Source organism: Patella vulgata, chromosome 7 (genome assembly GCF_932274485.2).
Source record: "Patella vulgata chromosome 7, xgPatVulg1.2, whole genome shotgun sequence".
Lineage (NCBI taxonomy): Eukaryota > Metazoa > Mollusca > Gastropoda > Patellidae > Patella > Patella vulgata.
In genome coordinates this window covers 52,612,431-52,630,819 of record NC_065885.2, presented here as the reverse complement: position 1 = coordinate 52,630,819, position 18,389 = coordinate 52,612,431, and the positions used below count along the sequence as shown (strand labels likewise).

General features: G+C 35.5%; 2 protein-coding genes and 1 long non-coding RNA gene across 5 annotated transcripts; 2 read left to right on the top strand and 1 right to left on the bottom strand.

Annotated features, from left to right (window-relative positions):
- Positions 1–1,603: 1,603 nt before the first annotated feature.
- Positions 1,604–11,768, top strand: LOC126828823 (uncharacterized). Of its 3 annotated transcripts, none has more exons than XR_007683248.1 (6): positions 1,604–1,719; positions 5,040–5,115; positions 5,987–6,284; positions 7,116–7,178; positions 8,176–8,211; positions 9,188–11,768. It is a non-coding gene; the product is annotated as an uncharacterized LOC126828823 (long non-coding RNA). The 3 variants fall into 3 exon arrangements; XR_007683249.2 differs by lacking the exon at positions 1,604–1,719 and adding an exon at positions 1,827–2,168; XR_007683250.2 differs by lacking the exon at positions 1,604–1,719 and adding an exon at positions 4,121–4,490.
- Positions 11,769–12,805: 1,037 nt separating this feature from the next.
- On the bottom strand, positions 12,806–15,057 carry LOC126827928 (tubulin alpha-2/alpha-4 chain-like). The gene is made up of 3 exons (XM_056102308.1): positions 15,052–15,057; positions 13,939–14,161; positions 12,806–13,500 (listed from the first exon to the last, which is right to left on the bottom strand). The coding sequence occupies exons 1-3, from the start codon at positions 15,055–15,057 to the stop codon at positions 12,806–12,808; spliced, it is 924 nt and encodes a 307-aa protein (XP_055958283.1).
- Positions 14,151–17,253, top strand: LOC126827929 (tubulin alpha-2/alpha-4 chain-like). The gene has a single exon (XM_056102279.1). It carries the CDS (start codon positions 15,854–15,856, stop codon positions 17,165–17,167), a length of 1,314 nt encoding a protein of 437 aa, XP_055958254.1. The 5' UTR covers positions 14,151–15,853; the 3' UTR covers positions 17,168–17,253.
- The last annotated feature ends 1,136 nt before the right edge of the window (positions 17,254–18,389 follow it).

The following is an 18,389-nucleotide window of genomic DNA, read 5'->3' as shown; positions in this document are numbered from 1 at the left end:
TTTATTAAAATAAAGCCTTAAAATAGATGGTATCAATAAACAGTCCTACCTTGTTAAAGAATGATCCTATTAATCCTATAATTCACTATTGCCAGTTGAGAAATTGGCAAAAATATCATTTTGAACTTCAAATTCAAACGTTTGAAGATAGCTATTCCATGGGGGGGGGGGGTAGAAAAACAAGGGAAGTAATTGTGTTATTATTTCCGGGGTCAAAGGATTTTTAAGAGGGAGAATAATACCTATGATCGTATAGTGAGTTGACAACCTATTGAGCAAAAGACATAGACATAATTATGTTTTGACTTTCTTAGAAAATATGAAATTATCGCTTTAATGTGTTAGAAATATGATATAAAAGTCACGTGGTTCAAACTTGCCATTATTTTATGCTACATTTTAAATAATATATGTAAAAGATATTATTTGTCTTAATTATGTTTATTTGTTATACCTTTAAAGGATAAGTCAATCGATAACCTGCCAGACTCAATTTCTTTATAGTTTTTAAGATGTTGTCCCGAGAGATTAGTGGTAATCTATCGCTTGCTACAGAGGTTAATCCGAGTTTCTGTACAAGCTGAATAATTACAGTAAGTTCGGGGAAATGTTTTTATAAACGCAACCAGTAGATCGATTACAATCTTGTTTACAGGACAGTAAATCTGCATACGATCCAAGTGACAACAATCTCACGAAGTTTTGAAAACAAATCTCAGAGTTTCACCTGTAGACTGTTCTGCAAAACGGTTAATAATAATAATCTTTATTGATGTATTGAAGCCTTACGGCCATAGTACAAATTTAGCATATTTTAACGTGCTATATTTGGGACATTGCCAGAGCTAACAACGACAGCTTTAATATATGGCAATATCACTTTAAGATTAAACCAGTTATTTGAAACTTTTAATAAGCAGAAAAACGATTGTCTGCAGCTCTTACATTTTGAGATAACAGCTTTTGGAGATTAGTATAATGTACAAGGGGAGGTCACCCATTTCGTTAACTGTGCCAAGGATCGCACCACATTTTGCTTCTCTACTAGCATCAATGTTAAATTCGTGTTATGGCTTGGACTGTCGAGCAGTTATTGCTTTTAAATATTTTACCGAAAAACACCCATCTATGTCAGAATCTATCTTCTGGGAGTTAAGCTAAAACAAGACAACATTTAATTTTATATCGTAGTGTAGTGAAGTGTTAATCAGTCCTGTTTTTTCGGTCCTGCTAATCACCGACAAGGACCGACAAGAGCGTTTTTTGGGTCAACAGCGTCCAAAGTTTTGCAAAGAAAGTTATGTTATAGATAGGTATATTTTACACACCATATCCAAATTATAAAATATTGTCGGAAGAATAAGTAATATTGGTCTTAAAATTAAAAAATCTACGTAACGTAGCTGTTATTTGTACTAGAGGATTTGATCCGAAGGATTGCTTTACAGTCTTCTTATTTAGTAAATTACAGCATTCATCTGAACTTCGACATGAGGGTTACCTATTATTTATTCAACTCAAGCAACCTACGTTCTCATATATATACATGTATATAGACTAGATGTCAAGTCCCTTTATATCATTCTTTATATATATAGTATTATAGGCCTAAAGATAAATATAGAGTTATCTAATGCGCAAGGATTTATATCCGGGCCTTAAATGTCGATGTGCACCTTCTCTTACAGCTTGTGTCAAATGTAAAGGTTATACCTACAGGTAGGTGATCTCGTAAAAATCATATTTTAAAAGAATGCATTTAACAGAAACTTAAGAAATTATAGGCTGTCTAAATGAGTTAGTCTACTATTATGAGTTAAGTGTACCTTGGACCTTGATCTATATCTGACGTATCTATTTGATAATTTTAATGGTGGCGAATGCTGTTTGTTGGCTATGAAATATGCAAATGGTGGGAGGACAGAGGGCAAAATGCACGAGTCGAGCATTTACATCGAATTGAGCAAAAGCTAAGACAAAAACGAAAGTTCACTAAAACCTGACACTTGACATTTGTCACTCAAGTAATAGGTTTCATTATATTCCGGTAATTTTCGTAAGGCGTATTTGAAATTTATTTTTAGACTTAAGGGTTAACTAAGAAAACCATCGCGTGACATTGCATGACAAATCAAATGTCATTTGCTTGAAATATCAGTTTTATAAAGGTAATCATTTAGATTTTGATTTACAAACGTATATCGTAAAGTAGATAAAGTACTAGTACTTCTTTGTTTACGGTAGATAAATGCATAAATAAATAAAAAATACGTCCAGGTAAAACATTCTCCACTTAATACATACATACACATACATACATAGGGTACGCATAGAACTTATAGGATCTAATCTTGATTAAATGGGAAACACATCAACAGAACACAATTTTTTTTATGGGAAATAACAGTTGGTTTATTATATACGCACGACGTTTCGACAGGTATACTCTTATCGTTCGTGGTGATTATTACACACTGGTGTATATTTACCCTCCAGTTTACTAAGATACAGGATACACTTCACTGCCTCATCCCCATGTTGGTGTCGACATAAACGTTAAGTGTCACGTTTAGTAATTTTTATAGGAAACAGTGACTAGTTTATTATATAAACAGAGCATTTTCGGTGTCCCTTTCGAAAGCCTTACTATTTTGGTATATTGATGTTGATCAATATTTCACAGAAGAAGTGTGTTATGTCAGTTAGTTGGAGTATAGTAGAATCACCAAGATGAAAGCCACCCTGGACTGAATTATCTCGTACGTTGTGATCGGAGAGGATAGCAGAGTTATGATCGATATACCTGGGGAATTTGTGCCCTTGTTGATCTGAGCCATAGCGTCGTAATTTGCAAATTACTTGGTCCAAAATAGCAAATAATGTTTGGTTTTATATAATTTACTATCCTTTATTGTTGTTAAAAATAGCAAAGGGACTAGCACAGATCCCCGTGGAACATCAGTTGAGATGCTTCTGTGGCCTCTGTCTAAAGCCTTACTTGGTCCAAAACAGCAAATATTGTTTGGTTTTATATAATTTGCTATATATTTTATTATTGTTAAAAATAGCGAAGGGACTAGCACAGATCCCTGTGGAACATCAGTTGAGATGCTTCTGTGGTCTCTGTCTAAAGCCTTACTTGGTCCAAAATAGCAAATATTGTTTGGTTTTATATAATTTACTATATATTTTATTGTTGTTAAAAATAGCAAAGGGACTAGTACAGATCCCTGTGGAACATCAGTTGAGATGCTTCTGTGATCTCTGTCTAAAGCCTTATTTTTTGTATATTGGCGTTGATGAATGTCTCGGCAGACAAAGTGTTTTAGGAAGGAGAAGAAGAAGAATTGTTTTATTAATGTGTCACACATTGTACAATAGCAATAAAAACACAATTTGCGAAAAAACTAAAATTATAAGTGTGCAATGTCCGGCCTTTAAGGCCTACGAGACACAACAAGCATGCTTTTAATCATTTACATTCGAAGATAAAAGAAAAAAATACATGTAGTAACAAAGATAAAAATAAAATGAAAATTTGAATCGTACTAACAATAATATTTTCCTATTACATGTTCTTTAGTATTTTAGCAATCACAATATAAATCGATTAGAATAAGAACACATTAAGTAACTAAAAACAAATAGGCATATAAAATAAAAGTAATCAAAGTGTCATCATAATGTTAAAATATTTTCTGCGATAAAACATTTTTTTAACAGTGGCAGCTAGGATTTTTACCAGGTGCGAATTGGTCATTAGGGAACATAGCTGGTGAGTTGGTGTCAGTGTTGGGAAATGTAGGTATAGGCCAATCAGGATTAGGAAAGCCACCCCGGACGGGATTATCTCTAAGAAAGTTCTAAAGACATAATTATGGATGATTTTTCGGTTACATTATCAAATTTCCAGATTTTTTGGTACATCATATTGCCTAATTGTAACTATTTTATATTATATTTCGCCATTTAGATCTATGAGCTTGTAAATGGAACACATGATGTATTTACACCTGGAATAATGATTATTTAGTAGCTATATGCGTCGGATTTTATGCCCCAAGGGTTTCATTTAGACATAAATATTAGTTAATTAAACTAGCATATTGGGTCATGTGTACCCACACACACAGCACTAATATAAAACAATGTTATAAAATCAAATTGTCACAGCTGTATCAGGATTTGGTTGAATCAACATGAACGTGTATGTGAATATAGAGGGGGTAGCCGATATGTATTTCTTCTCCAAAAACAGTGGATACTTAAAAATGGAATAACCAAATAAAATGTCGCAATTTCTGGTTTAAAATTCTCCCTTCCTGTTTGATATAAAACGATCTCAGTCTATTAGTCGTCCCACTTTAACCATTATATCATGTGTATTTAAAGTAAGCTTGTGTTATGATTTAAATTTATAAGCCCCGTTGAGTCAACTAAAAGAAACTTGTACAAATAACAACATACCAGTTATATAAAGGCATATCAAGGTAATGTAAGATAAGTGAACTATAGATAATATTTATATACTTTTTCTTTACTCTTTATGGTATATATTGTCAAGACAACGTTTCTATCTCGTTCGCTTTAGCTCAAATTTTATCTGCATTTTATGCACCTTTGTGACTTAAAGCAATCTTCCTTGCATTTTTAAATACAAAATGACTGTTTATTTATTAGACATAAATGTGATAAACTAAGGTAAAGATTGATTAATATATACATATAGTGGCAGACGTATCGGTGTATGAGCAGTGTCCGAAAGAGGGTGTGTTCGTGTGTAAAGTAATGGGATCTGAAAATTCTTTTTTCTTTCGTAATTCGACATTTTATTTTTTCTTCCGATACCCAGAATATTGAATTTTAGAAAGGCATGTGGTCATCCTTTCATTTCCAATAGTTTACCTCTCAGTGTAAGAATACTTTATTCTCTTGGCATCCACATTATCTTCCTAAACACCCTGGATCTGATGATACTATCAAACCCCAAAAATAGTTTTAAGCACCTTGATATTGTCTTTCTTTTTATGGGTTCACAGAAGCTGAATGATGACACGGACGGTATACCTATTATGCCCAATCTTGTTCCTACTGGTAGACCAAACATTAGCAGAGGTAAGATAATATTTCTTTTGAAAAATGTGTCGTGAACACAAAAGTCCTTTTACCAGTCGGCCTAAATGTAGAATTACACAAAATGTTATGAAAACTATGAATGGTATAAGGAAGGGTTTAGTAGTGCAAAACTTCTGATATACATGCAACAAACTTTGAACATTTCTTCAGTTCGTCACTGGCAAATCAATAAACATACTACGTCTTACGATATTGACGGGGTCCAGCATCCAGTATTCCACCAGTGTTTCACATAAGGTATATCTGTGCGAAAATGATCAAGAAATCTAGGTCATCTAAGATATAGAAAACTGACAAAAGAGCCTCGTGGTCCCGACTCTCCACAGCCCTCTAATTAGAAATACAACGGCAAGGCACAGGATAGTCTACTTTCACCTGACACATTACGACCTTATACTCTGTCCTAATAACCAGGAGAGGGAGCTTGACTTAAGTTTCTTTATAACAAAATATATTCATTCAAATTACAAATATTGGCTACTATTCCGATGTTTGTCCAAGAGAATCTGCATTTTTTTTTTACTTACTGTCTTAGCGGAATGTTTCTAGATACATATGCTTCATTTGTTTAGCCCAGGTCCAGTCTGGGTTTATTTGACTATAATATAGCCAGCTAAAACACGCGCAAATGATTTGCCAACATTTGACGTAACTATTTTGGATACATGCCGCCATCTTGTTTTTCTATCCACGAACATAAAGCCCAAGATGACATATAACACTATTAAATCCCCATTTTTGTTTAATAAAAAAAAATGATTTAATGGTCGTCTGATACGGTTTAGTTATTTAATCCAAAGAGTGAAATACGGATAAAATTCCACTAACTGAATTTGTGTATTGTTTTCAGTGTCGAGATGACTGTGATAAAGGATATTATATGGAATATTGTGATGAGCATACTGGAAAACCTAAATGTGTCGAATGCCCACCTAATACATATAGCGAGATAGCCAATAAGGCTACTTCCTGTGAGGATTGTCGATCCCAGTGCCCATGGAGTCAAGTGGAGGTTCAGGCTTGCAGTAAAATATCAGATCTCAAATGCCAGTGCCCCAATGGTGAATACGAGGAGCCACAAATCGACGGAGAAGGGATCTGTAAAAAATGTACAGTGTGTGGAAATGGTCAGAAAATAGAAGTAGAATGTAAGAAATTTGGCGTCAACTACCTTGTGACGTCATGATTTTACATGAAAGTTGTAGATTTTGGTTAAACGTCTGTTGATTTTTGCGTTAATTTTCAAATATATCCTTTGTATGCCCCAATCATCTATTTTCTGCTGCTTAGGGTATTTCCAATTGAATTAAATAGAAGTGGGTTTTTGGAATCTGAAAATTATTTGGTTACAACTTTTCTGGAAAAAAATCATGTACACACAATAAAAATATCACAGTTAGATTAAGATGTAAATAAAGGTAAAACTCATAGTTTAAAAACAGACAGAATTTTAAAAGGAAGAGACTATAGTCTTCATTAACAGGTCAAGAATTAATCAATCATTAGGGAAAATTCCGCCTCCATGAAAACCTGTAACACCTTACTACGGACCAGAGACTGGGCATGACGTCATCGCCCCCCCCCCCCCCCCCCTCAATGCACATGTGTCCAAGGAACAAACGTGCCAAGTTTTATGTCGATCGTACAAGAATTGGAGGAGTCTTAGGCTTTGGCTTTATTCGAAGAGCGCCCCCCCCCCCCAGAATAACAATATGGACAATAAGATGAGTAGCAGTTGGTGCCCAGTTCCTGTTCCAAACAGACAAAATACCTTGATCAAATTAGAACAATATTATTAGATAACTAGAATTTTAAAACACTGGAGACCATTCTACATTTTGTCTGTTTTTACTTTCGATTCTCACTCTGATGCTGCCATTGTTCCCATTCGTCAGTAGATCATCCGTTTGTTAAACTATACGATTACTTTCAGCTTTTTTAAACTAAGAAATATGACTTTTGTGTTGATAATTTTTTAGGTACACCAAAAGCAAACAGAAAATGCAGCGGTAAGCCAGAGTCTCCGGAAGAACCGACTGAAGGTAGGTATACATTGGGTGAGGTCAAATGTAGTGTTGGAGTAAACAGTTATGATGTAATGTAACATTAGTATTACTATTTTCCTAACTTTTGACATCAACTAAAGTGTATAAGGGAAAAAGGGGGATAATTACAGCTTTATTTTCAATCAAATGTGGATAAAATTACAAGATGGAATCTCCACACAAGACTAGTGTTACCCGAAATAAATTCAAACATAGCTTCCGCTTATCCTGCGTCGATAATTTTTTGGTTTATTTCTGAAGAATTAACCCCAAGAAGTATCATATTTTGTGTGTTTTGTATAAATATTGAAGGACTTTTAATATTGAATAATGATCTTAGATGAAAAAATAACAACATTTTATAAAAATTAGATAATACTTGACATCTTACTTTTGACATCCACAAAGTGTTAACCCCTAAGGGATAGAGGTAGTGGTGTCATATTGGAGCCCATGTTAAAAAAAATAGGAAAACTTTCATGGGCTGAGATTGTGGAAATACTAGAGTGACACTAGTGTTGGATTCACTTGACTTGAGTAATTAAAAGCTAAGATAATGTTACAAATTTGGTTGAGGTCAAAACAGCGAGACAATGTTAAGTTTAGAGGTAAATAATTAAGTAAAAATTAAGTTATAAATGCTTGTCTTAGATGCATTATATAATTCTCGACTAATAATGTACTTAGATAAAACAAAACAGTTATGGAAAATGACCATGAGTTTCAATTTTAAAATTTATTATATTTTCCAAAGTGTAACTCTTTTTCTAACCTGAACATCAAATTAATTCTTTTACTGACACAAACTCTAACACTAGCACTAACTTTTTGTTTGTTCTGACCTCACCGGTTGTCACTGCCTTACCCTCTACGAAATATAGCAACTTCTGTGGCTATGAATCCATTTCAAGATTATCCTTTAGATTCTTGAGCTGAGTGTTATAGAATTTGCTATTTCATAAGCTACAAATTATTCTTTTTGATAATTTTTTAGATACCAAGACCACAGAACGGACAACGCCATATGCGGGTATGTTATACTCAAACTCTTCTACATAGCAATTGTCAAAGACAGACTTCTAACACGAATATGATCCTTTGATCTTTGACAGAGTTCATCTGTTAGTATTCTCTTACTCGTGGCCACATCTCTGTAGAGCTGTATTACCAGCCATTGGTTCGCTGACTTTTTGCGATGTTCAATCAACGGTGACTCTGAGATAGAAATGGTTCCACTACTGACAACTTCCGTCTTTGACTCTAGCCAGAGTAGGCTAGGGATAGTACCTTTCGAAACGGTCTTTGATCGGAAGAGAAATCCCCTGACCGTTCCTATTAACAAGAACTATGAAAATACCCCTCCACCCCACCTCTGTCCTAAGGCTGTCTTGAGACCTTGTCTTCTATTTTCACCGTAATTTTTCTTTGAACACCAAAAGGCAACGTTTTAAACGCATTTCCTCATAGAGAGGCAGGTTGGTGGCCTTTTTAATGTTTCATACTTCACTGTTTATGATAAAAACATGTATTTCAAAACGAATTATTATATGTGATGAAAATTATTCGTTTGGCCAACGTTCACTTGCGCAAAGTATTAATGAATGTACCGATTGCAGCTAACCCTGTGGGCGTGGCTCGGTGTGCTGGCCGTCAAAGTTCCGCGAGAGTTTCCAATCAACTGATCCGGGACCGAGGGAGGGGACGAAAAATCTGAGGCCCCGTGTAGATGTAAAAGATCAACTGACAGTAAGAAATCGAAATAAGAGTAGGTCATCGCTCATAGCGCTGCTGTCAGAACCAAATTTTCCTCATAACTCACTGCATGGTGTATGCCCGTCTTCATTAGTCCGATTAGCCAAGACGTTAAACCCCCATTTCATTTGTCAGCCATTTCGGCTAATGTATTTGATTCGCAGATCGATCAGTAGGCCCAAGTTAGGTTTGTCGTAAAGACATGGTTATATTGTAAAAATAGTTTAGTTATATTTTATTATTATCTGTTTCAGGAACTATTAATATTAATAATAACTGGCTTGTAGTCACCATAGTGGCCATTGTTGGCTTTATTACGTACAAGTGTTTTTTCCGTCGAGTGCCTCGAATGTAAAGTCACAATAATAGATTCGTTAATAGACTGAAAACCAACACACCCTAAAGATATTTATAGACATTATCGAAGTTTAAATGTAACTTTCAAATGTGAAAATAAGTATGATTTTAAAACGTAATCACAAAATGTTTTTTTTAAATATCATTGTCATGCTTAGCCCAATTATTAAAGATGCATTTATGTAAGATATAATAGTTCAAAAATAGAATTTGCTAAATGAATATATTGGAAATTTCAGTCAAATTACTTTATTCTGAGCGAAGTTAACACGATATTAGTTAAAGGGACATTATATAAGATTAGTTTTTGCTAGAATGGTTAAAAAATAGATAATGAAAAAGGAAGATGTTGAAAATTCCAGTCAAATTTATCGTCGCTAGAAGAACAATGTAGCCTTGATTGTCATCGCTACTGTTGTTAAGATAATAAACAAAGTCTTGATTATCCAGTTTTAAATTAAATCATGAAATAGCCGAATTGTTCTAATCTACTTAAAATCGGAGCCATCCGATGGCAGCGAGAGGTGATTATGGTCTTGTCATGTTAAACATACATTATGCAAGAGCTAAATCTGCCTATTTCAGGTCTTTCTTTAGGCCTGAAATGTTATCTAAATTATTAATTAGACATTAATTAACCTATCCAGGCCATAATCAACTCTAGATGGCAGTGCTAGCCTGCGATCTTTAGTGGATTGTAAGCCTATTTACTGCATAACTTTCCTTCTCGATTAAATGGATAATCGAGACCATGCTGTTTATCGTACTGACTTTAGTAATGATGACCGAGGCTTATGGGAATTTCAGTCGCTTACTTCTCGGTTCATAGTGGATCAATTTGAATGAAATTTTCATCAAATTGCCTTTACATTATCTAGTTTTTAACTATTATAGTGAGAACTGCCAACTCGTTACCGAATCTCCCATAATGTATCTTTAATTAATGTCTAATTAATAATTTATATACCATTTAAGGCATTAAGAAAGACCTGCAATAGGCAGAATTAGTTCTTGCATAATGTATCTTTATATACCATTTAAAGTATTTTAAAGCCTTAAGAAATGCCTGCAATAGGCAGATTTAGCTCTTGCATAATGCCTGTTGAAATAATCTCGATTGTCAAGTACCATTACTACGATATTAAACAAAGTCTCGATTATACATTTTAATGTTGTTCTAATCTATTCAATATCTGGTCCACCGGATGCTCTAGAGAGAATGGAATGTGTGTATGTATGTCTGAATAAAAATTTGTATAACATTTGAAGCCAGAAAAAGACCTGTAATAGGCAGATTTAACTGTTACATAATGCATCTTGAACGTATAATACAAACATTTCTTATCATATCTATGGCATTCATCTTTATGACTTTGGCTTATTTTGATATTAAAAATGGAAAACCAACAAAAATACTTCCCCATGTTTGCGTGTACATGTATGTCTATAATTAATTTATTTTTCATAAGAATAATTAGATTTCATTCACATTTCCAGGTGATTTCATTCTATTTATGAACTGATTGAATTTATTTATAATAAATTGTAAGAATTTATTTATAATAAATTGTAAGAATTTATTTATGATGATCTGGTTGATTTTATTTATGAAGATCTGATTGATTTTATTTATGAAGATCTGATTGATTTTTATACGCCCACATTAAAATGTGGTCGTATATTGTTGTCGCCCCCGTCCGTCCGTCCGTCCGTCGGTCCGGCGTCCACAATTGCTTGTGGACGCTCTATAGGCTAAAGTTAATACCCGATTGACTTTAAATTTATACACAGTGTTTAAGGCCATGAGACGAAGAAACCTATTGATTTTCAGCGATTTTCGATAATTACTGCCAGAGTTATGACCCTTGATCACTTCAAAACATCTTGTGGTCGCTCTAGAGGTCAAAGTTAATATCCGATTGACTTTAAATTTATACACAGTGTTTAAGGCCATGAGACGAAGAAGCCTATTGATTTTCAGTGATTTCCGATAAATACTGCCAGAGTTATGGCCCTTGATCACTTTGAAAAATCTTGTGACGCTCTAGAGGCTAAAGTTATCATACGATTGTCTTCAGATTGGTACACAGAGTTTAAGGTCTTGAGACAAACATGTATATTGATTTTCAATGAATCTTTTTGACTTGAACAGCTAAATCCATGATGTTAAAAGTTCCGTACACTAAATGTTAACATGGGGCAGAACTTTATAAAAAACAAACAAATTGTAATGGTTTTCTGATAATTACTTAATCAGTTGTTGCTCTTAATCAGATGTTAATGTATTATAAATGTTTCATTACCGAAAAAAGTAAAAATATGCGACAACTCTTGTTGACTGCCCGAACGATATAGCTGCTGTGGGCGTATGTTTCGTTGCCTGGCAATCTATCTTATTTATGTGAGTTGTAACAATTTATTTATGGTGATCTAATTGATATATTCATGATGAATTGAATAAATATATTTATGATGATAGATTCGCCAATTTTGCTTAGAAGGATGCTTATTGATCTGTCATGTTGCTCCACTGTTAGTATATTATTATTATAAATCTCTTGAGTTAGTATTTTATTTCTTATTTATATACTAATTCAGTAGACTTGATGTACGCTCTGTATTGTATATTATGTATGCTTACCATGTCAAGGCTAGGGTTACTTATTTGTAACTAAAAAAAATTAAAGGGTATCTAGTCATTTCGGGACTAACATACGGTTCAATTTTATTTCAATAATTTGCATGGGCATAAGGATATTTGAGCAGTGGGAGGAAATCGAAGTGCCAATAGAAAACCCATGAGGTTTCATCGGCGACCCTAGAATTATCACGTATAAGCTTGGGGTCGAAACCACGTCACTTAACTCCATGACAAATCTTATGATCTAAGGAACACGCGTTAGATTATTGGGTCACCCAATTTTCCATTCCAGTAACATGTCTAGAATACAACTAAAACATAACTTCCTGCTTTTATTCCCCGTGCAATGTCCTTTTATTTCATGGCAGATGATTTCTGTTGAAATAATTGCTGTGAGAACTGGATTTTAATAAATTTTATAACCATTATTTTATTTAGATGTAGGGTATCACGTGGCTAAGTGGGTAAGACGCTGGCTCGCTAGTCTGGAGGTCGGGTGTTCCATCACTGCATTGGCCGAGAAAGTTCATTCAGATTTTCCGGCGTGTTTTCCCCCTTGTCAGTGATGCAGGATTGAGGGCCTGACAAGAACAGCTGTCTAGTCGTTCGGATGGGACGAAAAACCGAGGTCCCGTGTACACATTGGCGTGCACGTAAAAGATCCCTTGGCAGTTGGAATTCGATATAAGAGTAGGCCGTAGTGCCGCTGCCCGGGCAAAAATTTCCTTCATAGCACACTTCGGGAGACTGTAGTGCCCAGTTCTGTCCCCCATTCGAGTAATCATTTATCCTGTAACAACATTTTCCATGGGAATAATTTTTATTCAGTAATAATGGCCATTTCAAAATTCACCAAATACTCTTCAACCAAGCTTTAATATTCTTCTCCCTCGCCTTCTTCCCCTTCACCTTCTACAGAATCAACACCAACTTCTTCATAATCCTTCTCTAGAGCAGCCAGATCTTCTCTAGCTTCAGAAAATTCACCTTCTTCCATACCTTCACCAACATACCAGTGGACAAAAGCTCTCTTGGCGTACATCAGATCGAATTTATGGTCGAGTCGAGCCCAAGCTTCAGCAATAGCAGTGGTATTACTTAACATACAAACAGCTCTCTGTACCTTGGCTAAATCTCCTCCTGGAACAACAGTTGGTGGTTGGTAGTTGATACCGACTTTAAAACCAGTTGGACACCAGTCGACAAATTGAATGGTTCTTTTGGTCTTGATGGTGGCGATTGCAGCATTGACATCTTTAGGAACAACATCACCTCTGTACAACATGCAGCAAGACATATATTTACCATGACGAGGATCACATTTTACCATTTGATTAGCTGGTTCAAAACAGGCGTTGGTGATTTCAGCAACAGTTAATTGTTCATGGTATGCTTTCTCTGCGGAGATTACGGGGGCGTAAGTAGCCAAAGGGAAATGTATACGTGGGTAGGGTACCAGGTTGGTCTGGAACTCAGTCAAATCTACATTTAAAGCCCCATCAAATCTTAAAGATGCTGTGATTGAGCTGACGATTTGTCCAATAAGTCGGTTCAGGTTGGTATATGTTGGTCGTTCAATATCTAGATTTCTACGACAGATATCATAAATAGCTTCGTTATCCACCATAAAAGCACAGTCAGAATGTTCTAAAGTGGTATGAGTCGTTAGGATAGAATTGTAGGGTTCAACCACGGCAGTGGAAATTTGTGGAGCAGGATAAACAGCGAACTCTAGCTTAGATTTTTTGCCATAATCAACACTCAACCGTTCCATGAGAAGGGAAGAGAAACCAGAACCAGTTCCGCCTCCAAAACTGTGGAAGATGAGAAATCCTTGTAGACCAGTACATTGATCAGCCAACTTCCTGATTCTGTCTAGAACCAAATCAATGATTTCTTTACCCACGGTATAGTGACCTCTAGCGTAGTTGTTGGCGGCATCTTCTTTACCGGTGATAAGTTGTTCAGGATGGAAGAGTTGGCGGTATGTACCAGTTCGTACTTCATCTACAACCGTCGGTTCCAAGTCAACAAACACAGCTCTTGGTACATGTTTACCGGCTCCTGTCTCACTGAAGAATGTGTTGAAGGAATCGTCTCCACCTCCAATAGTTTTATCTGATGGCATCTGACCATCAGGTTGAATTCCATGTTCCAAACAGTACAATTCCCAACAGGCATTGCCCATCTGGACACCAGCTTGACCAATATGAACAGAGATACACTCACGCTGAAAATAGAGAATAAAGAAAATTGTTTTTAGGAATTAAATAGATATTTGATAAATTCTACAGATAACATTTTTTAGATGTACCTGATAAAGTCAGTAGGTCACTTTGAATAAATCTATTGGTCACGTAAGTGATATATTATATGCTTTGCAGAGACAAATAAGCCGAATAGTCAGATTGTACTGATTAATAAATAAGTAGGGATAATTTAAAAAAGATCATATTATGGCAAAAGTACTTTAAACAATAAATGGACACAAAGACCCGGCATAAAAAATTTTGATTCATAAAAAAGGCCCGGTATACATTTATTGTCGAAAGAAAGAATCTAAACTAAATAAAAAAAAAAATTCTGAATAAAAGATGAAAGTAGTAATCTCTCAAGAACCATAATCGAAGCGAGAAAATCAATAATCAGCCATTTGTTCTAAAAATTGGCTTTGATGTATATCGCCACGAAGTTTGTAAAAATAAAGATAGATTTTTTACTCACCATGTTGCTGGTTTTTGGTTTATCTGATTGTTGATACTGTATATTAAGTGAAGGTGTTCTGATAATGTAGAACAGTCACTGTATAATATAAAGTGTTTGACAGACCAAGGTTATATACTATACCTAACTGTTGATTCTACATAGATACAAACAACAATTAACACTACTAACAATTCTCTTCACAACAATAATTGAAGACTCGGGATTATCGAAACCCTTATCAATTTATAAATGTGGTAATCTGTTGACTCTTTATGGATACATACAACGTGCTTCCGTTAAATCAATAATACTTTTAATCTTTTCACAAACTAATTGAAGACTTGAGATTATCGAATTTGTTAATGGGATAATCTGCTTGGATTAGTAACCCATAACAGCCATAAGCCACCATACCTCCATTATACATATGATAGGAAGATATAAAAGGATAGTTAACGAGAGTGTTTACATCATACAGTGACGGTTCTTCTTCATTAGAACTACCTCACAGTCTTTTAAACTAATTGTACAGTAATATTAGACTAAATCGTCAATATGGTATGTATCACAGTTGATAGTCTATTATGTTATATATGATATTTGAGAATAGAAAGAAACCATGTCCCTTGTGGATTTTAATTAATGTATCTTTCACATTGAATTGTCGTTTTGTCAAAAGAAATAAAAGCGAGTCGTTATATTTTTAAATATTTTTAACGAGTAGGAATAGGGTGAAAAAATGGACAGTAAGCAAATGAAATGTCTACTAACTCGTTTCTAAGTTTTGGAATTATTTAAAGTGGATATTAAAAAATTGTATTTCTGTTGATTGAACCACCAACATATTATATATTTTAAGAACATACTCAATCGAAAGTTATTCAAATGATAACATCTAGTTTCACATCCCATCTTTATATCCTATAGACAAATGTAGTATTACTAATTGTACTATCGTCAGTACTTTCTAATTGAACGTTTCTTGTACTCAAATGTTCTCAATTTCATAATAACAATAGTCTTTACTTTAAAATAGTGTCCATTTATTACTTTCTGATGTGCTTTTAACTATTATCTTAAAGGGCAATTGATGTTATCCGTAGACTTTTTTAAATTATCGATATAGTATGAAAAAGCGATTTTTTTGTAAATTTTATTGATTATCTATTTTCAGCGTGAGTGTATCTCTGTTCATATTGGTCAAGCTGGTGTCCAGATGGGCAATGCCTGTTGGGAATTGTACTGTTTAGAACATGGAATTCAACCTGATGGTCAGATGCCATCAGATAAAACTATTGGAGGTGGAGACGATTCCTTCAACACATTCTTCAGCGAGACTGGTGCGGGTAAACATGTACCAAGAGCTGTGTTTGTTGACTTGGAACCGACGGTTGTAGATGAGGTACGAACTGGTACATACCGTCAACTTTTCCATCCTGAACAACTTATCACTGGTAAAGAAGATGCCGCCAACAACTACGCTAGAGGTCACTATACCATTGGTAAAGAAATCATTGATTTGGTTCTAGACAGAATCAGGAAGTTGGCTGATCAATGTACTGGTCTACAAGGATTTCTCATCTTCCACAGTTTCGGAGGCGGAACTGGTTCTGGTTTCTCTTCCCTCCTCATGGAACGGTTGAGTGTTGATTATGGCAAAAAATCTAAGCTAGAGTTCGCTGTTTATCCTGCTCCACAAATTTCCACTGCCGTGGTTGAACCCTACAATTCTATCCTAACGACTCATACCACTTTAGAACATTCTGACTGTGCTTTTATGGTGGATAACGAAGCTATTTATGATATCTGTCGTAGAAATCTAGATATTGAACGACCAACATATACCAATCTGAACCGACTTATTGGACAAATCGTCAGCTCAATCACAGCATCTTTAAGATTTGATGGTGCTTTAAATGTAGATTTGACCGAGTTTCAGACCAACCTGGTACCCTACCCACGTATACATTTCCCTTTGGCTACTTACGCCCCCGTAATCTCCGCAGAGAAAGCATACCATGAACAATTAACTGTTGCTGAAATCACCAACGCCTGTTTTGAACCAGCTAATCAGATGGTAAAATGTGATCCGCGTCATGGTAAATATATGTCTTGCTGCATGTTGTACAGAGGTGATGTTGTTCCTAAAGATGTCAATGCTGCAATCGCCACCATCAAGACCAAAAGAACCATTCAATTTGTCGACTGGTGTCCAACTGGTTTTAAAGTCGGTATCAACTACCAACCACCAACTGTTGTTCCAGGAGGTGATTTAGCCAAGGTACAGAGGGCTGTCTGTATGTTAAGTAATACCACTGCTATTGCTGAAGCTTGGGCTCGTCTCGATCATAAATTCGACCTGATGTACGCCAAGAGAGCTTTTGTCCACTGGTATGTTGGTGAGGGTATGGAAGAAGGTGAATTTTCTGAAGCTAGAGAAGATTTGGCTGCCCTAGAGAAGGATTATGAAGAAGTTGGTGTTGATTCTGTTGAAGGTGAAGGAGAAGAAGGCGAGGGAGAAGAATATTAAGCGTAAATATTAACGAACTGTTAATGAACAATAGCAAGAACCGGTTTCAGTATTTTGAGATAAGTTAAAATCCTGTTAACTTTCCCCATTAGGCATAATACTGATTCAAATAAATTCGTACTATATAATATTATGTTCAATGCTTTTATTTAATTGGTTTTTTGGGACAAGCTCTATAGAAAGAGGAGTCACAGTGGCTCACTAACCAGGATTTCCTTGTTCGATCCCTACGATGGTCGAGAAAGTTCATCGGGATTTTCCAGCATGGTTCCTCCTTGTCACGTCAGTGATACGGGACAGAGGGGCTGGTAGGGGATAATGTATAGTTGTTCGGATGGTACGAAAATCTGAGGTCCCATTTACACATTGGAGTGTACGTAAGAGATCCCTTGGCAGTTGGAATTCGATGTAAGAGTAAGGTGCAGTGCTGCTGTCCAGGCAAAATTACCCTCCTTGCACACTGTATGGCATATGCCCGTCTTCATTAGACCAGTTAGATCAGAACAGTAAAACAACAGTGTATTTGGTAATTTCGGTTTCATATTTGGACATAATCAACTATATCTCATCTCAACATCTGTACAGAGAACAAATTTAAACGAACACAAACTGTAATCTAGGATTTACACCTAAGCTTGCCATTGTTCCTTCATTAGCTTGCTAGAACATGATTTATTTAATAGTGGGGGAATGAAGAAGTTGGGAGAAAACCCACACGATTAACAGGTCACCCTATACTTCTTGACATTTACAAAAGCAGCACAAACCTCTATTTTATTACGGGGGTTGGATGGCTGAATGGTTAGCATGTGCGCGCTGTATCATAAAGTCTGTCATTGAGTCAACTGGCTTGGTTTCGATTCCCCGGTTGTACATGACATGGAGTAGGGTTGCCTGTCCATGTAGAATATGCATACCTATCTTTCCATTGTCGACCAATTTTGCAATACTTCCGAAGCTATTGACCCCCCCCCCCCCAAAATAAAACCCCAAAAAAACCTTTGGTAATTAGTAGGACCTGATGATGTGATGGGACAAAATTAAACAGGTTACACTTGGCTTGCATATAAAATTCCCCCCCCCCCCTAGCATTGCACACGTTACCATGCTTTTTCTTGTTCATTTGGTTGGACAAATTATTGATGTTGTTGTTCATTTCATATTTAAGTTTACTATGTTCCAAAATAAATACTCAGGACCGTAGGACAAACAAAATTGTGAG